The 27,493-nt window shown below is 42.0% G+C and overlaps 1 protein-coding gene across 1 annotated transcript; it reads left to right on the top strand.

Annotated features, from left to right (window-relative positions):
- Window positions 1-1,466: 1,466 nt before the first annotated feature.
- On the top strand, window positions 1,467-27,054 carry LOC308279572 (putative ATP-dependent RNA helicase TDRD12; the record flags this gene model as incomplete). Its single annotated transcript, XM_080720088.1, has 8 exons — window positions 1,467-1,529; window positions 9,549-9,707; window positions 14,307-14,443; window positions 16,406-16,525; window positions 18,637-18,692; window positions 20,443-20,528; window positions 25,291-25,480; window positions 26,962-27,054. Coding segments are annotated over 8 exons (904 nt in total), but the record flags the coding sequence as incomplete, so codon positions are not given.
- Window positions 27,055-27,493: the final 439 nt, after the last annotated feature.

Below are 27,493 nucleotides of genomic sequence, written 5' to 3'. Positions count from 1 at the left end.
AGGAAAATATTATTACTTTTAATGGAATAAACACAAGGAACAGACACATGATATTACTATCATACATATATAGAAATTTACAGTGAGACTGATAATACTCACTGAAGATAATAGCAACTATTGAAAATTCCTCCTAAGACAATTCAAAATAGATCTACAATTCTGGAATATGAAATCATTTTCTAACAGTGGCTAAAAATCAAATTTATCCAGAAAACATTTTGTTAAAATTGCCTGCAATTTGGGCAATTTTACTTGACCTGTAGCCATGGTAATGAATACTTAGGAGGTACCCAAGCCAGTTTTAAACTGATTAAATCATTCAATGGCCAAGGCCATCTACTCACCAACCAATGTTAGACACTTCTTCCCAAAAGACAGGCAATCAGAGACAAACTCACTACAAGAATTATGCTCCCAATCACCCACAGGCACCAATCACCAAGGCTATCAGTAAATGACCATGCTGCTATAGGAGTCAACCAACCCACTTATCTTCAGGACGTTGGCAGATCAAGGGCCCCACGCGCGCCTGTGGGGGGCGGCGACCGTTTGTAGACGGACCCCGCGCGCCCGTGGGGGGCGCCGGCCCATAGTAGACGGGACCCGCGCGCCCGTGGGGGGCGCCGGCGGTGTGTAGACTGGACCCGGCGTGCCCGTGGGGGGCGCCGGCCCATAGTAGGCGGGCCCCGCGCCTGCACGGTGGGGGGCGCCGGCCGTGTGTACACGGGGACCCGGCTGCCTGTGGGGGGCGCCGGCGGTGTGTAGACGGGACCCCGCGCGCCCGTGGGGGGCGGCGACCATTTGTAGACCGGACCCCGCGCGCCCGTGGGGGGCGCCGGCCCATAGTAGGCGGGCCCGCGCCTGCGCGGTGGGGGGCGCCGGCCGTTGGTCGACGGGACCCCGCGCGCCTGCGATGGACGCCCGCCCGGCCCGCTGCAGGCCTGCGCGGGGCGGCGCGCGCGGGGGTGTGAGCGCGGTCCCGGCGGCCGGCGCGGGGCTGGACGGCGGCGCGCGAGGTGGGCGGCCCGGCCGGGCGGGAGGCTGGACGGGGGAGCCGGGTCGTCGGGGCGCGGGGCTGGAGGAGCGAGCCCGCCGGCTCCGAGCCCGCGCGGCGGGATGTCCGAGGTCCTGGTGCTGAAGGTGAGCTCGCTGAAAGGCCGTCCGCGTGGGTCCGAGAAGCCGCTCACGGGCAGCCTCAGCGTGCCCGCTGCGCTCGCGGGCTGCTCTGGACTAAGAAACTCAAGTCACTGCGGGGTCTCCGCAGTTCAGGGAGGGAGGTGCCCCGTGCGCGCCTTCGGACGGGTTCTTGGGCCGGGCAGCTCCGGTCCGCGCTGCCCGGAGGACCCGCCTCCCTCCCCGCGGGCTCCGGCGCTCGGTGCGCGGGAGCGGTGGCCAGGACCCCGCTCGCTCCCAGCGGGCTCGGCCACCTGGGCCGCCCCTGGACCGCTCCCCTTTGTGGGTCCATGGATGCTGCTCCTGACACCAGAGATTGGAAACTGGAGGGAGGAATTTACCAGAGCACAGCAGTGGGCTTGGATTAGTGGACAGAATACAGGTCACTTTAAAAGTCGTACTTTAAGCCGGGCGTGGTGGCTCACACTTGTAATCCCCGCGCTTGGGAGGCTGAGACAGGAATATCGCGCAGGTTCGAAGCCAGCCTCAGCTGGTTTAAGAGCCCCTGTTTCCAAACAAAATATAAAATAAGTCTGGGAGTGTAGCCCGGAGGTAGAAGGCCCCTGGGTTCCATCCCCAGTGCCACTAAATAAATAAATAAATAAATAAACCAAATAAATAAAAATAAGAGTCGTACTTTAGTGGGTAGAGGAGAGGGACATAGCGAATGATGGGATTTTTAAAGCCATCAGCTTTCCTGCTTTGTTGGGTGTGTTACTGCGATGGAGCTCAGGGACATTTTCTCAGCTATATTTCCAGCCCTATTTTATTTTGATTCTGCCTCACAGCGTTGCAAGAGGCTAGAGTTGCTAGATGGCTGAGTCTGGTCACAAACCTGGGATCCTCCAGTCTCAGCCTCCCAAGTACTGGCATTACAGGTGAGCACCACCACGCCCAGTGCCTGCTTTTAGCTTTAAGATAATTCATCTGAGTAAAGATTCACGGACATTTGAAGCCGCCCTTACAGAGCATTTGCGCTGAGACATCAGGTGTTTTAGATTTATCTGGCAAGCTTCTCTCCACAAATCAGATGTTTTCTATCCTAAATGTGGTGGTCAGATTTCTCTAACTACAGGACTCTTTGCTGTCTAGGAATCCTACCACTTATAGCAGAATGTTGGCAGGAGGAGCTGGACTCACTGCTTCCTGCTTAGGAACCTCTCTTTTCATTTGGGCCTGGGCCTTTATGTTTATCCCCTCAACTCTGATGGGCCTTTATGTTTATCCCCTCAACTCTGATATGCCTCCACTTCTGGCTTTTACTCAGCTCACCCTCTGAGCAAATATTCTGTCCACATAGATACCACTTGGCCAGATTAATACTGTTTTTACACAGATAAAATATTTTCTGCCGGGCGTGGTGGCGCAGGCCTGTAATCCCCACGCTTGGGAGGCGGAGACAGGAGGATCCCGCAGGTTCGAAGCCAGCCCTGCTGGCTTAAGAGACCCTGTTTCCAAATAAAAATATAAAATAGGTCTGGGAGTGTAGCCCGGAGGTAGAAGGGTTCCATCCCCCAGTACCACCAAAAAAAAAAAAATTTTTTTTCTTTACCCCAAGTGTGTCAGTAAGTAACTGGATAAACAAAATGTGGTATGTATAGGTACTATGAAATGTAAATATTACTTAACCTTAAAGAGATTCTGACAAATGCTTCAACATGAGTGAACCCTAAGGACATGATGTTAAGTCAGTCACAGTGAAACAAATACTGAATGATTCCATTTGTATGAGATTTTTTTTGTGTGTGTGGTACTGAGGGTGGAACCCAGGGGCTTTCTACCTCTGGGCTATACTCCCAGACCTATTTTATACTTTATTTGGAAACAGGGTCTCACTAAGTAGCTGAGGCTGGCTTCGAACTTGTGCGATTCTCCTGTCTCAGCCTCCCAAGCACTGGGATTACAAGCCTGTGCTACCACGCCCGGCATAGGAGATTCTTAAGACTAGTCAAGTTTACTGAAAAAGCATATTGGGTTTACTGCTTAGTGGATAGAGTTGTAGTTTTTTTTGTGTGTGTGTGTGTGTGATGCTAGGGATTGAACCTGGGGCAGTCTACCTTGAAGCTGTATATATATTCCCAGCCCTATTTTATTATTTTAAAACAGAATCCTGCTAAGTTGCTGAGGCTGGCCTTCAGCCCATGATCCTCCTGTCTCAGCCTCCCAAGTACTAGGATTACAGTTATGCACCACCACACCCAACTGTTATGTCAAATATGTTTAAGAAAGTTACATACTCATAGATTTATATCTAAAAGTTCCTGGTTTTTGGTGCTGTGGCAAATGTTAATGTTTTTAAATTTAAATAGCCAACATTCACTGCCGGAATATAGTAGTAAAATTGAATTTATAGCCAGGTATGGCGGCACACACTTGAAATCCTCGTATTCAGGAAGTGAAGACTGGAGGATTGCAGATTCATGGCCAGCCTCAGCAACTTAGTGAGGCCATCTACAACTTAGTGATACCTTGTTTCAAAATAATAAAATAAGGCTGGGGGTAGAATGCCTCTAAATTTCATCCCCAATACCACCACCACCAAAACAAAATTATTGTAACTTTTTTATCAGAGCTATTGTTAAGCTAATGATTGCATGATATTAAATACATTCAGAATTTTGAGCAACCATCACCACCATCCATCTCCAGAACTCTTTTCATCTCGTAAATCTGAAGCTTTGTACCCCATAAACAATAACTTAAAACCCTGTCTCCCAAGTCCCTGGCAACTCCTTTTCCACCTTTTGTGTCTCTGACTTTAACCACTTAACCTTACATTGGTAGAATCATATGGTATTTGTTTTTTGTCATTGATTTTTCATTTAATGTCAAGTTTCAGCTACTTGCTGAGTCTGTGCTTGAACCTTCAATCCTTGTTTTAGCCTCCCAAATACTGAGATTACAGGTATGTGCCACCACGTCTAGCTCTTTTTATATTTATTTATTTATATATATTTTGGTATTGGGGATAGAACACTACCCCTGCCCTTTATATTTTTGGTTTTGAAACAAGGTCTTACTGAGTTCCTGAAAGTTTCATTATGTTCCTGTTCTCAACCTATGATCCTCTTTTCTCAGCCTCCAACTACAGGGATTACAGGCATGGGCATCCTCATCTCTTTTTTTATCTGTGTGTGTGGTGTTGGAGATTGAACCCAGGGGCATTCTATCTCCAAGATACACCCCATCCCTATTTTTTATTCTTTATTTTGAAACAGGGTCTCACTGAGTTGCTGAAGGCCTCACTAAGTAGCTGAGGCTGGTTTCGAACCTGTGCGATCCTCCTGTCTCATCCTCCCAGAGAGTGGGGATTACAAGCATGCACCACCACGCCTGGCTACTCAAATTCTTGAACATATTTATGATAGCTGCTTTTTTTGTTCCTTTTTTTTTTTTTTTTGGTGCTAGGGATTGAACTTAGGGGCATTTTACCTCTGAGTTATACGCCCAGCACTATTTTATTTTTTAATTTTGAAATAAGGTCTAATTAAATTGCTGATGTTGACTGTGAACCTGTGATCCTCCTATATTAGCCTTCCAAGTGTGGGATTACAAACCTGAGTCACCACATCCAGTGTTGACAGCTGCTTTTAAATCCTCACCTGTGAATTACAATATCTGGACATCTTATCTTGGGTTCTCATTTCTGTGTTTGTGTGTGTGTGTGTGTGTGTGTGTGTGTGTGTGTGTGTGTGTGTGTGTGTGTGTGTTGGGGCATGGTATTGGGGATTGAACCAAGGGGCCTTCTACCACCGAGTTACGCCCCCAGCCCTGGGTGTGGTGACATACACTTGTAATCCCAGTACTTGAGAGGCTGAGACCGGAGGATCCAGGTTTGCAGCCAGCTTCAGCTACTTACTGAGGCCATCCACAACTTATTGAGACCCTGTTTCATAATAATAAAAAATTGGCCTGGGGGGTGTAGCTTAGAGGTAGACTGCCCCTTGGTTCAATCTCCAGCACCACACACACACCAAAAAAAAAAGGGGAGGGGTCTTACTGAGTAGCAGAGGGCTTTGTTAATTTGCTGAGGCTGGCCACAAACCTATTATTCTCCTGTCTCACCTTCCCAAGTACTAAGATTACAGGTGTATACCACCATGCCAGGCTTAGATGTTGTGATTCTGATGAACTGTGCAGGCTTGCAGTTTGACTATGTTTGGGTCAGTCTACATGTCAAGAAGCTTGGTTCACACTTTGTGTACACCTGTCCTTACTGGTAGAGCACATTTTTCTTTGTACTATAACATGATCTTTACTACTACTACTACTTTTTGTGGGTGTGGCACTGGAGATTGAACCCAGGGGCATTCTCCTCTGACCTACACCCTCCAGACCTATTTTATTTTTATTTGAAAACAAGATCTAGGTTGATGAATCTCACTACTTGCTGAGGCTGTCCTTAAACCTGCAATCTTCCTGTCTCAGCCTCCCATGTACTGGCTTTACAAGCAAGCACCACCATGCCTGGCTGGTCTTTTGAAGCATCAGACTTCAGAGCTTCTGTAGAGAGCAGGAGGTGCTAAGCCTCTATAACTTGGCATTACTCTTACTCCAAACTGCACTTTCTTGCGATGGATGACAAAAATAAACCCTGACACGAGTGGTGAATGTAGATTTTTACTCACCAACCTTTAAATAGTAGGGGAAAGAACTAAGCTCCATTGCCATTTGTGTAGAAGTGAGTAGGTTTTAGAGAATGGATGCTGGGCTTAAGTGAAAAATCATGAAGGTTTGGTCAGGGTTAGGCCAGCTATATCTGCTAAATGAATTTAAAGAACTTAGGTTTCTGTCTTCCCATAGAGACTTGGAGGTGGAAGCCCTGTTTTTCCTGGTGATAACATTTCTGAGGAATGACTTTCAGATTATTTGTTTTTTCTTTGCGGGTCTGGGGATGGAACCCAGGGACATTCAACCTCCAAGCTACACTCCCTGCCCTTTTTTTTAATTTTTTACTTTGAAAAAGGGTCTCACTAAATTGTGGAAGGCCTCACTAAGTAGCTGAGGCTGTCTGCAAACCGCAATCCTCCGGTCTTGCCTCCCGAATGCTGGGATAACAAGTGTGTGCCACCACGCCTGGCTTGACTTTCAGGTTATTGAGAAAGATACTCTCAAGAGTTGTAGAGCTAGGCATAGTGGCACATGCTTGTAATTCTAGCATTTGGGAGGCTGAGACTGGAGGATAGCAGTTCACGGACAGCCTCAGCTACTTAGGCCCTTTGCAACTCAATGCGACCCTGTTTCAAAATAAAGAATAAAAATAGGGCTGGGGGTATAGCTCAGAAGTAGAATGTCCCTGGATTCCATCCTCAGTACCACACACACACATACACACACACACACACACACACACACACACACACACGTGTCGTAGATATGTATTCATAATACGAAGTCCTTTTCAGTAAGTGCTCTGAAAAAGGAAGGTGAGGGGCTGGCTAGGACACATACTGAGTACTCCTAGCAACACTGAACTTTCTCAGGCAGCATTTTGATGGGAAACCACAGTCATCCTGGGGATATTATTTTGTATCCCATAAGTCTTGGTAGAATTCGGTTGTCTTTGATGCAAAGATTTGATGGCATTGTTATGTGCCCAGGATTCTGTGTTTCTCGTGGGTGTCAGCTAACACTGTCTTCCAGCTTTCCAGTTGTGAGTCTTCTCAGGACACCTTGGTGTCCAGGGCATGTGGAAGATGTGAGAGGGCTTCATATTACAGACTTTGAAGCTCCCCATCTTTGATACTCCCTCTCTGATTTTCTCCCCTTAGTTTTTAGCTGCTCTGGCAATTCTAAAACTCTGTCTTCTGGTTTTTTAAGCCACAGATACTGTGGATTTCTGCTCAAGGGATAACAGCTCCATTCCACATGAGCTGGGGAGATGGAGGTAGGAGATGGGGGATTACTTAGGGAAAAAGCTGTGGAAACCTGGATCTCACTCTGAAATTTTCTTCTTTTAGAGATTGGATCTCCTCCAGGTTCTGCCTGGTTTGTGCAGCTCTTCAGTGCCTTTAAAAGTAATTACTTTGAACCAGGTGTGTGATGCATACTTGTAATCCTGATACTTGGGAGGCTAAGGCAGGAGATCACAGATTTAAGGACAGCCTCAGCAAATAGTAAGACTCTCATCAACCTAGTGAGACCCTGTTTCAAAAATTAAAATAGGCCGGGTGTGGTGGTACATGCTTGTAATCCCAGCATTTAGGAGCTGAGACAGGAGGATCATGGTTTGCAGACAACCTCAGCTACTTAGGCCCTTTGCAACTCAGTGAGACCCTGTTTCAAAATAAAGAATTAAAAATAGGGCTGGAGGTGTAGCTTGAAGGTAGAATGCCCCTGGGTTCTATCCTCAGTACCACACACACACACACAAAAAAAAAAAAAAAAAAAAAAAAAAAAGAAGGGCCAGGGATGTAGCTCAGAGGTAGAATTCCCCTGGATTCAGTTCCCAGTACCCTCACCCCCCCCCCACACACACACACAAAGTTAACTTTGGGGCTGGGTATGGTGGCACAGGCCTGTTATTCCAGTACTTGGGATGCTGAGACAGGAGGCTCACAAGTTCAAAGTCATTCTCAGCAACTTAGCAAGACTCTCAGCCACTGTGAGACCCTGTTTCAAAAACAAAAGGGCTGGAGGTGTAGCTCAGAGCTAGAAAGTTCCTGGGTTCAATCCCAGTATCAAAAAAATGTATTTTTTTCATGGGTTTATACTTGTTACCTGCAGGTGGCATATGAACCATGCAGTTGCCATTACCAGAATCAGAATGACCAATGACCACTGTCATTTTTCCAATTATTTACTATAAAATGTTTTAACACTAAGAAAAGTAGAAAGAAAATGCCTGTCCTTGGACCCACAAACTTAGGATGTCATTGCTCTTAGGCCTTTTTTTTTTTTTTTTTTTTTTTTTTTTGTTCTGAGGATTGAACCCAGGGACATTCTCCCTCAGAGCTACACCAATTCCCAGTACCCTCTATATAATGAACTTTATATTTTTGTCTTATCTCTAACATGGATAATCATGGTTTCTAATAATAATATATAACAAGATACAGAGAGGTCTGTTTCACTTTAATTCTTTCAATTTTTCCTTTCCCTCATATTAATAGTTTATATTTGTTTTATCTGTCATTTTTTTAATGTGAGCAGATACATACACATATATATTTTTTTCTTTTTTGTGGTACTTGTTATTGAACCTAGAGGTGCTTTATCTCTGAGTTACATCCTCCATACCCTCAGCCCTTTTTTTTTTTTTTTCCACTTTGTGGTACGGGGATTGAACCCAGGGGCATTCTACGTTTTAACTATACCCCCAGTCTGGTTTTTTATTCTTTATTTTGAAACAGGGTCTCACTAAGTTGCAGAGGGCCTCACTAAGTAGCTAACGCTGGATGCAAACCTGTGTTCCTCCTGTCTCAGCCTCCTAAGTACTGGGATTACAAATGTGTGCCACCATGTCTGGTGCCTGTGTTATGAGTGTGTGTTATTGGAGATAGAACTCTGGGGCATTCTACCTCTGAGCTTCACCCCAGCCCTGTTTTTTTATCCTTTACTTTGAAACAAGGTCTCACTGAGTTGCTGAGGCTGGTCTTAAATCTTTAATCCTCCTGTCTCAATCTCCTAGGTACTGGGTTTACAAGTGTGCACCACCATGCCTGGCTCTTATTTCTTACTTGGAAACAGAATCTCACTAAGTTGCCAAAAGTTTTGCTAAGTTGCTGAGGCTGGCTTTGAACCTGCAGATCTCCTTCCTGTCTTAGTCTTCCAAAAACTAGGATTAGAGGCATGCACCACCACGCCTGGCTTCTGGCTTTATTTTAATTTTTAATTTCTAAAAGTGTCTGAGTTGCTGAGGCATAAATCCTTATTTTTTCCTTATAAAAACCATAGTATTAAAATATTTTTCTGATCCTTGCTTGTGCATATTTTGGGTATTTCTGTGTGTGTGTGTGTGTGTGTGTGTGTGTGTGTGTGTGTGTGTGTTGCTGGGGATTGAACCCAGGGGCATTTTACCTCCAAGCTACACCCCTAGCTCTATTTTTTTATTCTTGATTTTGAAATAGGGTTTGACTAAGTTGCAAATGGCCTCACTAAGTAGCTGAGTCTGGCTACAAACCTATCTTGTGGGTATTTTCAAAACACATGAGATTGAGGACTCCTTTGCTCTTTGAGTTACAGTCAATAATTGAGAATTACATGTTATTTATGACATATTTAGAATTTTTTCTTTGATCTCACCATTTAAGACACAAGCACTTGTCAAGAATTTGTTGGGTCACTTAAATAGAAATCATGATTCTAAGGTTTATTATTTTATTGTTCTACTTTTAAACCATGCATATTTTTTATCTTTTAAATTTTTACAGATAGAAGCTCCAGGTTGCTTCTGGGTTATTATAAAAGGATGCAGTCCCTTTTTAGATCATGAAGTTGACTATCAAAAACTATATAGTGACATGAATGACTTCTATAACAGTATGTGTCAAGATATTGAAATAAAACCATCAATATTGGAAGAAGGGCAGGTATGTAAATGTGTTTTAATCACTTTTTTAAAACACTAATTGAAATGTAAAATATTTGGGCAGCAGAGGTGATGGAATCTTTTGTAACATCTAAATTGCTTGTAATTATTGCCTAGTATTAGGATTTTTAGGCTGCACAAAATTCAGGCTAGTCATGGAACAGGGATGGTTGTTGTGTAATTTTTGTGTGAGGCAGTAGGAAAATGACATGTCTTCTAAATCCAGGTGTACTCTTGGGGCTGGGAACCAGGAGAATATTCTAGATCCAGGGCAGATGGAGAGATTGCAGCAGAGCATAGGGAGTTTGCAGTCTAGGGCTAACTCCTCCTTTTTGGTTTCTCATGACTTCAGCCAACACATGCTTCTTTATTTTTCCTATTCCACTTCGCAGTCCATCTCCCGTTGTCCATTGTCTGATTCTTTTGACAAGTCAGCATTTTTCAGGAGTTAAAATTTTTGCAGTCATATGATGGGAAAATATTTTTAAGCTCTTTGTGATAAAAAACTAGAAAATATTTGAATTCTTTTCTCCCCCAATTCATCAGTAACATAATTTAAAAATTTTTTTCATACCCTTGGTTCATTGAAGAAATATACTATTTCCTCTAAAATATTTTGCATTTTGAGTCGCCTGTTGCCTTTCTCCTGGTTGGTGATGGTCTAACTTTTCCCTATATATTTTTTATATTCCTTCTGTATTTTCTGTGGATTGATAGTTAAGCACTGCTAAATATACAGATATGGCTAGATTGGGGTCATTAAAAATTTTTTTTCCAAGAACTTAATGTTCTTTGATTGGGAGATAATAGCGTTTGTGTGGTGCTAAGAGTCAGGTGGTGATGACCTGATCCCTCCCTCTGGCCTCACCTGTCAGTATTCTACATAATGGTTTCACCATTCAATAGTGACCACTGTGAATTAGCTTTCATTCATGTTCAGACACAGTGATTTCTTTCTTCTGCACTCATGAGCTCAAATTGTGTGTAGAACTTTCCTTTTTTAGTAAGACTAGTTCATTACCCCAAAATATAATATGGTTCATGTCATAAAAAATTGCTTGATTTTTTTCCACTTATCAGTTTTTAGCATAAGGACTTGTGCCTAGCTATTTCTACTTTTGGCTAACAGTAGTCCTAGTGAGGCAGGGCAGAGGACCTGGGAACAGGAAGGGTACAGAAGGCCATCTGCATCGCCTCGCGCCTCGTATGAGGAGGGTGGGAGATGTGAACAGAAGGTGAGAGACTAGTGGGCCCCAGGGAATCAGTGCCACCGACCCACAAGATAACCATTCAAATTAAGGATCAGAACTGAAGTACATCCCGGTCCTATTTTATTATTATTATTTTTTCTTTCTTTAAATATTTTTGGTGGCACTGGAAATTGAACCCTGGGCATTCTACCTCTGAACTACACCTCCAGCCCTATTTTTTATTCTTTATTTTGAAACAGGGTCTCATAAAGTTGTAAAGGGCCTCCCTAAGTAGCTGAGGCTGGCCATGCACCTGTGATCTTCCTGTCTCAGCATCCCAAGTACTGAATTACAAGCATGCACCACTATGCCCGGCTAATTTTTTATTTTGAAATAGGGTTTTGCTAAGGTGCTGAGATTGGTCTTGAACCTGTGATCCTCCTGTCTCAGCCTCCCAAGCCACTGGGATTACAGTGGCTGCAGACAGTGGTGGTTTTCTTTTTCTTTTTCTTTCTTTCTTTTCTTTTTTTTTTTTTTTTTTTTTTTTTTTTAAGGGCAGGGAGACTTGGGAATAGGGCAGATTTCTCAGGACCATCTCTGTTTCCCTTCTTCCTCATTTTGAATCACTGCTACCTTTTCTTCTCCTTTTTTTCTCTTTACCAATAGAGAATAGATTTCAGACTTTTTGTTTTCATGCTAGGGATGGAACCCAGGGTCTTAGAGGGTACAGGTTAGGCAAGAATTCTACAGCTGAACTAGATCCCTAGCCTCCTTCCTCCTCCCTCCTCTTCTCTTTCTTTTAGTACATTTTAATATTTTAATTACAGGTTTCATTTTAGCATATTTGTATTCACAAATTACATAGTTTTACCTTTTTTGTGTGTATATATGATACTGGGGATGGAACTCAGGGACATTCTACTTCTGAGCTACACCCCCAGCCCCATTTTATTTTTTATTTTGAAACAGTCTCACTGAGTTCTGAGGCTGACTTTGAACCTATGATCCTCCTGTCTCAACTCCCAAGTACTGGGAGGGATTACAGGTGTGCACTGCTGTGCTTGGCTCCCTGTTACTTTCATGTTGTCTTTTCCGCCTAGATTCCAAATAGTGGAAATGTGATTCTTAGGGGGGTGTGTGTGTTGTTACTGGGGATTGAACCCAGGGGCATTCTCTCTCTGACCTACACCTCCAGTTCTGTTTTATTTTTTATTTTGAAATAGGGTCTCACTAAGTTGTGTAGGGCCTCACTAAGTTGCTGAAGCTGGCTGCAAACTGGAGATTCTTTTGTCTCAGCCTCCCAAGTACTGGGCTAACAAACATGTACCACCATACCTACCTTGAGTCTGATTTGTTGATTTGTCAGTTTCATCTGTTTTCCTACAAATGACATGAGTTTGTTCTTTTTTATGGCTGAATAATATTCTATTGTGTATATATATAGTTTGAATGGCCAATAATTCAAATGTTTATTTTAAAATGTTCAATATTTATTTATTTATTTATTTATTTATTTATTTATTTATTTATTTATTTATTTATTGGTAGTACTTGGGTTCCTGGAAGCCCTTCTACCTCCAGCTACACTCCCAGACCTATTTTATACTTTTTAATTTTTGGAAACAGGGTCTCTTAAGCCAGCGAGGCTGGCTTCGAACCAGTGCGATCCTCCCGTCTCCGCCTCCCAAGCACGGGGATTAAAAGCGTGTGCCACCATGCCTGGCTAAAAATGTTCAACATTTTTAAACATCAGAAAAATGCAAATTGAAACTGCTTTTAATCCAGGTGTGGTGGTGCACTCCTGTGATTCCTGCCCTTGGAAGGCTGAAACAGGAAGATCATAAGTTCGAGGACAGCCTCAGCAATTCAGTGAGGCCCTCAGCAATTTAGGGAGACCCTGTTTCAAAATATTTTTGTTGTTGTTGTTGTGCTAGAGATTGAACCTTGGACATTCTACCTCTGAATTACACACATATTCCTATTTTATTTTTTATTTGGAAACGGTCTTGCTGAGTAGCTGAGGCTGGCTTTGAATCTATGATACTCCTATTTTAGCCTCCCAAGTACTGGAATTATAGGTGTGTGCCACCCCAACTTTAGGATAGTATTTTTTTTAAAGGGCTTGGTGGTATAACTTGAATGGTAGAATGCTTCTGGGTTCAGTCCCCAGTACCAAAAAACTTTTCTTTTTTTTTTTTTTCAAGTTTTCCTTAGATACAGAGTCCGAATGATTTCATAGTAGTCCCCTTACCTGTAGAGGACATGCTATAAGATTCTCAGTGGCCTGAACTCTATATATGCTATAATTTTTCATTTAAGTTTATACTTACTCTAAAGTTTAATTTATAGATTAGACATGGTGTGAGAGTAACAATAAAGTAGAAAAATTATAACTATATTTGAATAAAAGTTTGCACCTTGGGGTCATTGTTAAGTGAAATAAGTAAGAGTTACTTAAACACAAGCACCCACAGTACTGTGACATCTCATTTGATAACTGACACGGTCGCTGAGTGACTAAATGGCAGGTAGAGTGTGCAGTATGAATATGCTAGACAAAGGGATAATTCATAATCTGTTTTTCTTTGCAGTACTGAGGATTGAGCCCAGGGTCACTCTACTTTTGAGATACATTCTTTGCTCTTTTTAATTTTTTTTTTGTGATATGGTCTTGCTAAGGTGCCAGGGCTGGCCTTGAGCTTGTGATCCCAGAGGGATCGTAGGCACACACCACCATGTCCAACAGGTTCTAGGTTGGATGGACCAAGGTGGTGTGAGATTTTGTCACACTGTTCAGAACAGGACACAATTGAAAACTTGTGAAAAGTTTGTGAAAATTTTCACTAATATTTTTAGACTGAAGTTAACTGTGGGTAACTAAAACTGGATAAGGGGGACTACTGTAGTAAGAAAAACAGTGAAGCCAGGTGTCACATGGCTGCAATCTCAGTACTTGGGAGGCAGAGACAGGAGGCTCATAGGTTCAAGGCCAGTCTCAGCAACATGGCAAGACTCAGTTACCTGTGTTCTTCCCTCAGTTTCTCTTCTGGCAGGCAGTGTTTAGCTCTGTTAGGTCTAGAATCCCAGCCATCTTCTGTAAGGCAAAAGATGAGCTGAGATGGTTTTGAGAACACCTTTTAATTCTCATTATAAGACTCATCCAGATGAGATGATGCATGCTTATAATCCCAGTACTTTGGAGGCGGAGACAGGAGGATCTCAGGTTTGCAGCCAGCCTCAGCAACATAGCAATGCCCTCCACAACTTAGTGAGACACTGTTTCAAAATAAATAAAATAGAGCTGAGGGTGTTGATCAGGGGGTAGAATGCCTCTGAGTTCAATCTCAAGTACCATACTCCCTCCCCTCACACACACACAAAAAACTAAACCCTTCCTTTTTATTTTGTAGGTCTGTGTGGTTTATTGTCAGGAGTTGAAGTGCTGGTGCAGGGCTATTATTAAGTCAATTGTATCTTCAGCAGACCACTACCTGGCACAGTGTTTCCTTGTGGATTTTGCCAAGTACATTCCAGTAAAATCTAAAAAGTATGTATACATTGATTTTGCATTAATACTCTTTTTAAGGAGAGAAATGTCAGTTTTAAAGGAGAAAGTCGCCGGGCATGGTGGCACACACTTGTAATCCCAGCACTTGGGAGGCTGAGACATGAGGATTGCACAGGTTCAAAACCAGCCTCTGCTACTTAGTGAGGCTCTCAGCAACTTAGGGAGACCCTGTTTTCAAATAAAGTATAAAATAGGTCTGGGAGTATAGCTCAGAGGAAGAAAGGCCCTTGGGTTCCACTCACAGTACCACAAAAAGAAAAAAAAAACGAGAAAGTCAATTTTTTTCGTAGTAGTCTATAATATGTCAAATGTATGCATCAGCAAAATTTTCATGGTTGCAATTCCAGAAAGCGTTAGCTTGAAAATCAGAAGTCACACTGGGCGTGGTGGTGCACGCTTGTAATCCCTGCATTTGGGAGGCTGAGACAGGAGGATCAGGGTTCGTGACCAGCTTCAGCTACTTAGTGAAGCCCTCTGCAACTTAGTGAGACCCTGTTTCAAATTAAAGAATAAAAAATAGGGCTGGGGGTGTAGCTCGGAGGTAGAATGCCCCCAGTACTGAAAAAGAAAAAAGAAGTCAAGAATATGTCACTACTATAACTGAACATTGTTCTGGGTATTCTATTCAACATATTGAGAACCAGAAAAACATTAGAGGCACAGCAATTATAAAGATTGCCATTATTTTCTGAAAGTGATTATGAGAAAATATAATAACTAAGATATTTAGGAAAAGTGGTCTGTAAAAAGATTATGACAGTATTCACCATAATGAAATAACTAAGGAGATAAATACGCATAACTTAAATATTATACAATGTATACATCTATTTAAACAGAACTGGGTACTTTATTCATATGTTTAATTTTATGTTTTATATATCTTTTTTTTTTTGGTGGGTCTGGGGATGGAACCCAGGGGCATTCAACCTCCGAGCTACACCCCCTGCCCTATTTTTTATTATTTATTTTGAAACCGGGTCTCACTGAGTTGCAGAGGGCCTCACTAAGTAGCTGAGGCTGTCCACGAACCAGGATCCTCAGGTCTCAGCCTCCCAAATGCTGGGATTACGAGGGTGTACCACCACGTCCAGCTTTTTTTTTTTTTTTTTTTTTTTTTTTTTGGTGGTACTGGGGTTCCTGGAAACCCTTCTACCTCCGGGCTGCACTCCCAGACCTATTTTATACTTTTTATTTGGAAACAGGGTCTCTTAAGCCAGCGCGGCTGGCTTCAAGCCTGCACAATCCTCCTGTCTCTGCCTCCCAAGTGCAGGGATTATAAGCGTGCACCACCACGCCTGGCTTATATATCTTTTAAAAATAAGAGGTTTTTTTTTTACCTTTTTCATAAAGAAACACTCATTTTTTAATTTGAGTTATATATTACAGTGAGTTATTAAAGGATGATTACATAATTCTGTTACATAAACTCTTGCTCAGTTTTAGCATTTTATAAATTTTGCTTTTTTATTGGTGCATTGTAGTCATACAAATTTTATTTTGGGGGGGTCTGAGGGTGGAACCCAGGGGTATTTGATCTCTGAGATACACTCCTTGCCTTATTTTTTTATTCTTTATTTTGAACAAGGTCTCACTAAGTTGTAGAGGGCCTCACTAAGTAACTGAAGCTGTCTGTGAACCATGATCCTCCAGTCTCAGCCTCTTGAATGCTGGGATGACAAGCATGCGCCACCACACCTGGCTGTAGTCATACATGTTAATGGAATACAAGATTGTAGAAAGGCATACATATACACATTGCTCATTTAATCCCCAATTTCCAGTCCATTGCCTCCCCCTCCTTCTCATGTTTGTGAATGTACATTATGTACATTAGGGTATTTCTTTTACATTAAGTATATAAATTGTGTAGGCATACTTTGAAAGAATGTTATGTACAATTTTTGTTTATAATGGAACTGTCTCTGTTTTGCTTTGAAGCATTCGAGTTGCAGTAGAGTCCTTTATGCAGCTTCCTTATAGAGCCAAAAAATTCAAACTGCATTGCATAAAACCTGTTACTTTACACATTGACTTCTGTGAAGACAAGGCTGAGATTGCATAAGTATAACTCCTCCAGTAGGTTAAATCATGGAGAAGACTTAAAGTCGAGTGCAGGATGTTTATTTAAAGTCATTCGTTTGCTGGAGTGCTGAGCAATTGCACAGGCCTTTGTTCTGCAGGAAGCAGCTCTGAAGTGTCTTTCACACCTGGCTGTACAACAGAAGCCTTGGGCAGCTCCCTATTCAGAGCAGGGGTTGGAAGAGGACTTGATCTCTATGCTTTTTGGCTTTTAAACACTTTTAATAGTAAGTTATGTGTAAAGAAAATCATAAAACATGGGATCATGGACCATTAAAAGAAAAGTTTATTAGCTGAGTTCTGTGGCCCATACTTGTGATCCCAGGTGCTTGAGATACTGAGGCAGGAAGAGCTCTTGAGCCCAGGAATTCAAGGCCAGCCTGGCCAGTATAATGAGACACTAAGTAGCTGAGGCTGGCCGTGAACCTGGATCCTCCTATCTCAGCCTCCCAAATACTGGGATTACAAGTGTGCGCCACCAACCATTTCCATATATATATTTTTTCAGTAGGGAGAATGCTCGGACTACAAGCGTGCACCACCACTCCTGGCAGCCATTTCCATCCTGATAGCTAGCTATATTTTTCCCAAGCCATTTGGCATATCCATGTAAAATACATAGGTGAAGAGAGCACCCCCTATTTTTGTTCGTTTTACAAGTGTAAGCTCTGGAAGTGAAGACCTGCATTCTGCAGTGTTGCTACCACCTGTGCCAGTGCAGACTCGTGACAGACCCCTGTGGAGATGACTGTACCCAGTGCCTTGGCATCTTCTGACCAACACCATTAGCCCAGATTTCCTGTGACAAATCTTATCTTCCAGCCAGAACACAGGCTCCCTGAGTCAGAGATCCTGAGTGGTGTCCAGCACAGGTTGGCACCTGTGCGTGGTGGTACACGCTTGTGATCTCAGCATTTGGGAAGCTGTGGTACAGCCTGTGGTACAGGCTGGCCAAACCAGTACTCTGAGAGGTAGTCGAAGAAAGCCAGCTACTTCTCTCTGCTGACTCTAGCACCCTTGTGCCCTTTCCCATTTGATCAATATAGGTTTGTTCTGTCTACATTTTTCCTGTGCTTAAGGGGGGGGGGAATCATAGGAAAAGTAGCAAAAAAAGGAGGAGAAAACAGCTTTTGGGAGCCAGGAACAAAAGTAAAAGCATAAGGTTAAAATGTATTGTTATGCTTCTGTTAGTTTTATTTATCAGAGGTGCTACCACAATCCTTCAAGAGTTCTTTTGAAAAAGAGATAAAATGATGTGCATAAAATACATGGCCCAGTACCTGGACATAGTATTCAAAAAATCGTTTTTTAACTAAGAATTTGAACACATTAGTTCAAGAATTTCAGCTGGGCATGATGGTACATGTCTATAAGCCCCAATACTTGGGAGGCTCAGATAGGAGGATTACAGGTTCAAAGGTAACCTCAGCAACTTAGATCCTGCTTTTAAATGACAAAAAAAGGGAGAACCTAGGGATGTAGCTCAGAGGTACAATATCCCTGGGTTCAATCTCCAGCACCACAAAAAAAGAATTTCAAAGCATTTCTTAAAAATGAGTGTGGTGGCACATGCCTGTAATCCCAGTACTTGGGAGGTTGAGATGGGAGGATTGCAGGCTTGAGGATTGCTTCAGTGATTTAGTGAGACTCTTAGCAACCTAGTGAGACCTTTTTCAATACAGAAAATAAAATGGGGCTGGTGGTGTAGCTTGAAGGTAGAATGCCCCTGGATTCATTTCCCAGTAACCCCCCTTTTACAGGCAGTAAAATAAAGACATTGGTTCTAAAGTTCTGCTGTACACACACAAACACACAAATTAGTAAGTTTCTTAAAAATCAAATCAGCTAGGCACAATGTAACACACCTGTAATTTTGGCTACTCAGGAGAGCAAGGCAGAAGATCACAAATTCAAGGCCAGCATCAGCAACTTGGAGAGACCCTGTCTCTAAAAGGGCTGAGAGTAGAATACCCACTCCCGGTTACCTGTATCTTAGGCATATTATTCAGTGTTAAATGGTTTACTGAACAGTGTTAGTGTACTATCTTTAGGTTTCTATTTAATGAAGTTGCATCTGTTTACTCTTACAGACCTGCCAAAAAGTGGGATAGTGCGGCAGTCCAGTACTTTCAGGACATTGTAAAGGGTAAGGCCTACTCTATCATATTCAGTGCAGCTTGCTTTCCACCAGTACTCATGGTAGTTTACTCTCGTGTCAGCAGGGGGTTTGAGATGTGCCTTTTAAGCTCTTTGGCCCTCCTTCCTCATGTGCTTTCTGTAAGTTACCTGGAGCTTCCTCCTCATCAGCGTCACAAATGACTGTACCCCTGAAACTTTGAGGGTGAATGTGGATGCTAATAATGAACAGCTGGAAGTAGAAAGGGACTGTTTATGTAGATACAGCTCTACTCAGTAATAACCCCTGCCTCTTAAGAGTCTTACTTAAAGAGTACAGTGCAGCAGAACAAATTGATGTGCATTTTATCAGACTAACATTTGATGAAAAGCCTACCTTTTTTAGTGAACAAGGAATATTTGATGTGTAACAATCATCATTGTTAATTTAAGATGTATGAGATGTTTTTACCTATTAGTGTGCTTCCTCTGTGTCACAGACACACACTGTTGTGGCAGTTATCCTGACAGCTGACTGCTAGGAGCTGGCTGCTGTTAAGTGCAGATGCCCAGGGTGCCATCTGGTACTAGTTGCGTGCTGGCCTTTCCTTTGCTGTCCCATCATCGGGGTAAAGGAGAAGCCAGATAACTTTGAACCTGGGAGAAGTAGGAGGTTGGGGAGTCTCTTGGTTTGGAATTCGGGCCTTTGAGAGGCCATTGAACATGCGGGGGGATGAGAATATGGGTTTGGAGGAAGCAAACTCCCAGGGCTGAATTGTGCCTACCACCTTCTGTGTATGCAGCTGTGGGCAAGTTACTTAACTATCTCTGAGCTTGGTCTTCTTACCCATAAAATAAAAACAGTACTTATCTCAAAAGGTTCTGATAGAAATGAAATGAAATCAGATGTGTAAAGATAATGGTATTGTGCACCTGAAATTCCAATACTTGGGAGGCTGAAACAGGAGGATCATAGGTTCAAGGCTTGCCTTGGCAATGTAGTAAGACTCAGCAACCTAACAAGATCCTGTTTCAAAACAAAATATTTTAGCTGGGTGTGGTGGTGCAGGCTTGTAATCTCAGCATTCGAGAAGCTGAGACAGGAGTGTCCTAGTTAGAGGACAGCCTCAGCCACTTAGGCCCTTTGCAACTCAGTGAGACCCTACCTGTTTCAAAATAAAGAATAAAAAATGGCCACAGGTATAGCTCAGAGATAGAAGGCTCCTGGGTTCCATCCTCAGTACCACACAGACACACAGACACACACAAAAAAAATTCTAAAAATGGGTTGAGGGCATAGCTTAGAGGTAGAATGTCCCTGAGGTCACTCCCCAGCAACACACACACACACACACACACACACACACACACATGAAAAAAAAAAAAAAAAAAAAGACCAATATCCGTAAATGGGCCTGCTGTTTGGGTTATTTAGTCTCCAATACAGAGCCAATAAGTCTAATCCAGGGACATCTGGAACAGAGAAGGGGTGCTCAGATGAAAGATTGGGACTGGAAATTTGGACTGCATATCTGAGGAGGTATGAGGTAGCAGGGGTTTCCGTTGATGGGGACAGAGGATTTGTGGCTCACTCCAGTCAGGAGCCTTTTCCATGGCCTGCTCACTTGCCCCACCTGCCTTCTACTCTAGGAGCCCGTCCTACTTGAGGAAGCCACTAGCTCTGTGGCTCTGGGTACTCTTAGGAGCTTAGCAGAGACTAATAGGTGGGACATGGTCATGATTGCTAACAGCTCATTTGTTCTTTGGTTTTTGTCATTTAGCAACTACTCAGGTGGAAGCGGAATTATGTGCTGTGGAAGGAGATACTTTTGAGGTTTACCTTTATGTAACAATAAAAAATGAAAAAGTAAGTAAAAGATTTGTACTTTCTAAATATTTTATCATTATTTAAATTTTGACTTTTATCAATGACAAATAAACACTACGGAAAACTAATTCACACAGCTTAGAAGCTATCTAAATGTTTCACATTTAGTGTCACAGATTTCGTCATTGTAAGTCATGTGGGCCCAGTGTTAAGAATTCAGATACCATGAGTGTAGAAAGAAAGTAGACATGATGTGTGAGAACATGACCCTCTCTGCCCAGGTTATTTGCTGCTATAGTTTGACTGGTGGCCTTTTCCAAGATCTGCTACAAGGTGCATTTTTGCCTTTTGGGAAGTGGACACAGGACATAGATCTAGGGCTTCCCAGAACCCACAGAGAGCCACTAGCCCAGGGAATTTGTTGTTGCTGTTTTGGAGATTGAACTCAGAACCCCACACATGCTAAGTGTGTGTAATGCATGCACATACATAAACACACTGTAACATTGAGCTATGCCCTAACCCCCACCTAGGGATTTATTTTTTTGTGGTACTGGGGGGTGGAACCCAGAGGCTTTTCTACCTCTGGACTATACTCCAGACCTATTTTATACTTTATTTGGAAATAGGGTCTCACTAAGTTGCTGAGAGCCTCACTCAGTAGCTGAAGCTGGCTTCAAACCTGTGCAATCCTCCTGTCTCAGCCTCCCAAGTTCTGGGATTACAAGCGCACACCACCACACCCGGCTTCCACCTACAAATTTTAAATCACATGATAATTACTCTGTGCGTGTGTGTGCGTATGTGTGTGTTTGTGTGTGTGTGTTAATGGAGATTGAATCCAGGAGCATTCTACCTCCAAATTATACTCTCAGCCCTGTTTTAATTTAAATTTTATTCTGAAACAGGCCATCACTATGTTGCAGGGGTTCTCCCTAAATTACTGTGCAACCTGTGATCCTCCCAAATATTGGGATTACAGACATGTACCACCATGACCAGTAATATTATTATTTTTTTTATTTGTTGCTAGGGATTGAACCCAGGGGCATTCTACCTCTGAGCTACACCCTCAGGCATATTTTGTTTTATTTTGAAACAAGGTCTTGCTAGGTTGATGAGAGTCTTACTAAGTAGTTGACAACCCTCCTGTCTCAGCCTCCCAAGTACTAGGATTACAGGCATGTGCCACCAGGCCCATCTTATGTTTTTATTTTGAAATGGTTTCACAAAATTGTGGAGGGCCTAAGTTGCTGAGACTGGCCACAAACCTGTGATCCTTCTGTCTCAGCCTCCCAAGTACTGATACTATAGGTATGGGCCGCCACACCTAGTGTGTGTGGAGGTGGTGGTGGTGGTGGCAGCCGCGGTAGGCAGCTAATGCTGCTGCTGATTATTCTTATTATTACCATCATTCATTCATTCATTCATTCATTCATTCATTCATTGTGTGTGTGTGTAGAGGGGGTACTGGGGTTGAGCTCAGGAGCATTCTACCTCTGGCGTACACTCCCAGCTTTTTCAATTTAATTTTGAAACAGGGTCTCACTAAGGGCCTAATCCCCAAGTACTGGGATTATAGGTGTGTGCCACCACATATGACTCATTATTATTTCTTGCCTGTAAAAGTCACTGCTATACTATTGACCTATTTCCATTATTTCTTCTGTATATATGTGTGATACTGGCGATTGAACCCAGAGGTGCTCTACCTCATAAATAGGCTGCCACCCCAGCCTTATTTATTATTTTGAAAGTCTTGCTAAATTACTACACACTGCCCTCAAACCTGCCACCAACCTGTCTCAGCCTCCCAAGTACTAGAATTACAAGCATGAGTCCAGATCCTACATTTTTTATTGGAATTCTACTGTGACAATCTATTTCTTCTCCCCATATATTAGGTTATTCACCTATATATTTATGTATTTATATATTTATGTATGTATGTATGTATGTATGTATGTGTAGCACTGTGTATAGAACCCAGGGTCATCCTACCTCTCAGCTACACCCCTGGCCCTATTTTTATTTATTCTTCATATTCTTATTTTATTTTTTAATTTTTTTCGGTACTGGAGATGGAACCCAGGGGCATTCTACCTCTGAGCTACACCCCCAGCCCTATATTTTATTCTTTATTTTGAAACAGGGTCTCACTGAGTTGCAAAGGGCCTCACTAAGTAGCTGAGGCTGTCCGCAAACTGCGAGCCTCCTGTCTCAGCCTCCAAAATGCTGGGATTACAAGTGTGTGCCACCATGCCGGGCTAAGTAGCTGAGGCAGGCTGTGAGTCTATGATCCTCCTATGTCAGCCTCCCAAGTACTGGGATTACACCGGCACCACTCCGGGTTTACCAGTTTAGACTAATATAGATTTTGAGTTGTTTTATTTTGGGATGGGTATAATTCATTGCTGTCATTATTGTCTTGCTTAGATTGCCTGAACAATCTAATCAAACCTGATTTCTTCAAACAGGGAATACTGTCTTTTTAGTGTACCTTGTCATTGTTTGAACACTTACCTTCCTAGTATCACAGAATGCTCCAGGATCATTTTGTCATTTTCTAGCCCGAGCTCTATAATCAACCATTTACCAAAAGGTGTTGGTTCCTTTTATTAAAGAGTGCTAGTGAGGTATAAAAATGAGGGCATAAGGTGTGTTTACTGCTCCTGTGGTTTCACCAATTGTGCATATTCTCAGCAGAAAGAGGAAATGTAGGCACTTCACTAACTCATGCAGACACCTAATTTATTTTTATCTCATCTATCCATCTGTACATGAATTAGGAGCTGCGATTCCTCTAATTTCAGTCTAAAAATCATAGGGTTCATTCTAGCCTGCCCTTTTCTTAACATTTTCTTTAGTATGAGAAATCCACTCTTATTTGCTACTGTGTACTTACTTGAGCAATAATATTTACATAAAGTAATTTCAGAATTGCTAACCCACATCTCTATGGAAAAGATACTTATCTCTATTCTTTATATCATTACAACCAAACTACTGTTTTCAAAGTGACTCAGTTATTTTTTAATAATGAGATTCATTCTTTAAAATTTTTTATTGGTATATTGTAGTCATATATCTTAATGGGATACAAGATGGTGGAGACATACATGCACACATCACCCAATTAGCCCTTACCCAATTCCCACCCCTCCCTCCTTCTCATATATGGCATAGTGATTGACATTGATATGTTTGTTAAAGTACATCATGTGCATTAGAGAATTTCTCTCTTCCCCCCTCCCATCTCCTTTTTTGCTCATCTATAGTATCTCCTTAGTCTACAGTTCCTCCTATGACCAATTTTCTCCCTAGCTTCCACATATTAGGGAAAGCATCCGGTTTCTTTTTGTGTGTGTGTGACTAACTAGTTTCACTTAGCGTAATCTCCAGTTTCATCCATTTCCCTGTAAATGATGTAATTGTGTTTTTCTTTACACAATTTTCTTGGCCGAGTAAAATTCTGTTGTATACATATCCCATAGTTTTGTATCCATTCATCTATTGATGGACATCTTGGCTGGTCCCATAGTTTGGCAATTTGTGAATTGTGCAGTTATGAACATAGATATACATGCATTAGTTTGGTAGTTTGGTTTCCGTTCTTTTGGGTAGATATCCAGAAGTGGTATTGCTGGATTATATGGTAAGTCCTTCCCATTCTTCTGAGTATCCTCCATACTGTTTTCCTAAGTGATTGCACTAATTTGCAGTCCCACCAACAGTGTATTAAAGTTTCCACTTCTCCACATCCTTGCCAGCATTTGTTGTTGTTTGTGTTCTGAGTGGTTGCTATTCTAGATGGAGTTAGGTGAAATTTCAGGGTAGTTTTAATTTGCATCTTTCTGATTGCTAATAATATTTAGCATTTTTCATGCATTTATTGGCCATTTGTATTTCTTTCTTTGTGAAATGTCTATTTAGTTGCCCATTTTTTGATTGGGGATTTGTTTTCTTAGTGCTGAGTTTCTTGAGTTCTCTGTATATTCTAGATATTAGTCCTGTATTGGAGGAGTAGTTGGCAAAAAATCATCTCCCATTCTGTTGGGCTGGGAGTAGAAATGGAAGGTAGAATGCCTCTGAGTTCAATCTCCAGTACACACACCCCTACACACACACACACACACACACACACACACACACACACGTTCTTTTACCAGGCATGTTGGCACATACCTGTAATCCCTGTACATGGGAGGCTGAGACAGGAGGATGAAAGGTTTGAGGCCAACCTTTTCAATATAGTGAGATTTTTCAACAACCTAGTGAGACCCTGCTTCAAAACAAAAAGTAAGCCCAGTATGGTGGTGCATCTCTTTAATCCTAGTACTTTAATCCTAGTGCTTGGGAGGGTGAGATAGAGGGACAGCTTCAGCAAGACCTTGTTTCAAAATAAATATAAAATAGGATTGCAGGTGTAACTTGGAGGTAGAATGTTCCTGGATTCCAACTCTAGTACCACTAAATACATAAACAAAAAGAAGTTAGGGTTGTAGCATGGAGGTAGAATGCGCCTGGGTTTAATCCTCAGACAGGCACACATACAGACAACCCCCATACATGTGCATGCTATGCTTCTTGTATTTCATACAGATCTTTATTGTTTTCTCATTAGAGTTCATGAGAAGTATTTAATTCAGTTATCAGAGCAGAAGTAAAGGAATTGATCAAATTATGTTCTATAAAAGTTTTATTGAAAATTGACATTTTGGGTTAAGTTTGAGAATATTTTCTTTACAGTCAATTGACTACATGTGTTTCATTATCCATTAAATATTTTAAAATTTTACAGGTTTGTATTAATGATGATCTAGTTGCAAAGAACTTCGCATGCTATGTATCACCCAAAGAGAATAAAAATTTTGATTCTTTAGAGAAGCCAAGATTCAGTATAAAGTCAGCTTCCTTGTCTAGGAAACTCAATCCAGCACTTAGTCTTTGGCCAGAGCTTTTGCAAAGAAAAGATTTCCAAGGAATGAAAAGTGAGTGGATCTTTATTAATAGTGTTTCCTTTAAATTACCTTATTTATAATCTTCACGTGGAGCTGGGCGTGGTTGCGCATGCTTGTAATCCCAGCTCTTGGGAGGCTGAGACAGGAGGATCGCACAGGTTCGAAGCCAGCCTCAGCTACTTAGCGAGGCTCTCAGCACCTTAGTGAGACCCTGTTTCCAAATAAAATAGAAAATAGGTCTGGGAGTGTAGCCCGAAGGTAAAAAGCCTCTGGGTTCCATCCCCAGAAACACACACACACACACACACACACACACACACACTAATCTTCATGTGTTGATATGAGTTGTTGTACCAGCTTTTATGGTGACTCTGGACTTGGACTTGAAGAACTAAAGTTTTATTCTGAGAAGCCTATGATAGATTCTGTGGCCCTAAAATTTATTTGTTTTTGTGAAAGCATGGAAAAAACTCTTAATTTCTTATTTAAGTGTGTGTGTGTATGTGTGTGTGTGTGTGTGTGTGTGTTTTATACTTAGGGTTTGAACCCAGGGGCATTCTACCTCCGAGCTATATCCCCCCAACCTATTTTATTTTTATTTTGAAACAGGGTCTCACTATGTTGATGAGAATCTCACTACTTGCTGAGGCTGTCCTTGAATCTGCGATCCTCTCATCTCATCCTCCCAAGTACTGGGATTATAAGCATGGGACAGCACACCCAGCTTATTTTATTTAAAGAAGTCCAGATGTTTGTAATTAAAGATTTTAGCAAAGTAAGGTTTTGGATATTTAGAGTTTAAGGCATTTTTTTTTTTTGCATTACTGGGGGTGGAACCCAGGACCATTGTACCTCTGAGTTACATCCCCATCCTTATTTTTTTTAGTGTATGTATGTATGTATGTATGTATGTATGTATGTATGTATTTGGTGGTACTCTGGTTCCTGGAAGCCCTTCTACCTCCGGGCTACACTCCCAGACCTATTTTTTACATTTTTATTTGGAAACAGGGTCTCCTAAGCCAGAGCACGCTGCTGGCTTCGAACCTGCGCGATCCTCCTGTCTCTGCCTCCAAAAAAGTGCGGGGATTACAAGCATGCGCTACCAAGCCCAGCTTTTATTTATTTTTTTGAAACAGGATCTTTGAAACAGTTGCAAGGAGCCTTTCTAAGTAGCTGAGGCTGTCTGTGAACCGCAATCCTTGGTCTCAGCCTCCTGAATGCTGTGATTACAAGTGTGCACCACCACACCTGGCAAGTTTTAGGCATTTTTAAAGGACTATTTATTGCCAGTGACCCTTTGCATAAAAGTATGAGAAGAGTTAATGATAGACTGTGGAAGCAATTTAACGTGTTTCTCTTTGCTTTTAGGTTTTAGTCTCCTCACATACTGCTTATGTTATGCTCTAGTAACCTTACAGGGAAACCAAGAGCAAAAGTAGTATGTCACTAAATTCACATTTTTTTTAGCATTTTATTTCATGCTTTAATTTTGAAATTTATCCTTTCAGATTCCCATGGTTTCAATTTTTTGGCACAATCTCCCCAGATTACAAGGTACAAGGGTGTTGTCGGTGACCTAGAGCCAACTGCTACAGTACTTGGTGAGTTCTACTAATTGGGTATATTTCATAGATAGCATAAAATAGTATCTTTTTTGAGGGGTGCTGAGAATGAAACCCAGCTTACATACAGCTTTGGGGCCTCATACATGTTCTACCACTGAGCTATACTCCTACCCCTTAACTAGCTGAGAATTATAAAGGTTGTTTAGAAGGGCTGTGGTAATTCTCTTACCTTTCTTCTTAATTTAATGGAACAGTTTTTTATACAGAGGCTGAAAGTGATCATTTGTTCTGCAGTTCAAACTTGGTGAGTTTACTATAATGTAAAGACATATAACAGGCATTTGTGAGCTGTAGTCCCAACTAACTTGGGAGGCTAAAGAAGGATGGGTACTTAAACCTAAGAGTTTGAGGCCAGCCTCATCAGCACAACAAGACCCTGTCTTGAAAAATAAAAGAATGGATTAGGTATTTAATT

Source organism: Muscardinus avellanarius (genome assembly GCF_963383645.1).
Source record: "Muscardinus avellanarius genome assembly, contig: SCAFFOLD_35, whole genome shotgun sequence".
In the NCBI taxonomy this organism is placed as follows: domain Eukaryota; kingdom Metazoa; phylum Chordata; class Mammalia; order Rodentia; family Gliridae; genus Muscardinus; species Muscardinus avellanarius.
Note: the sequence above shows the minus strand (reverse complement) of the source record. Positions and strands in the feature narration are given on the sequence as shown.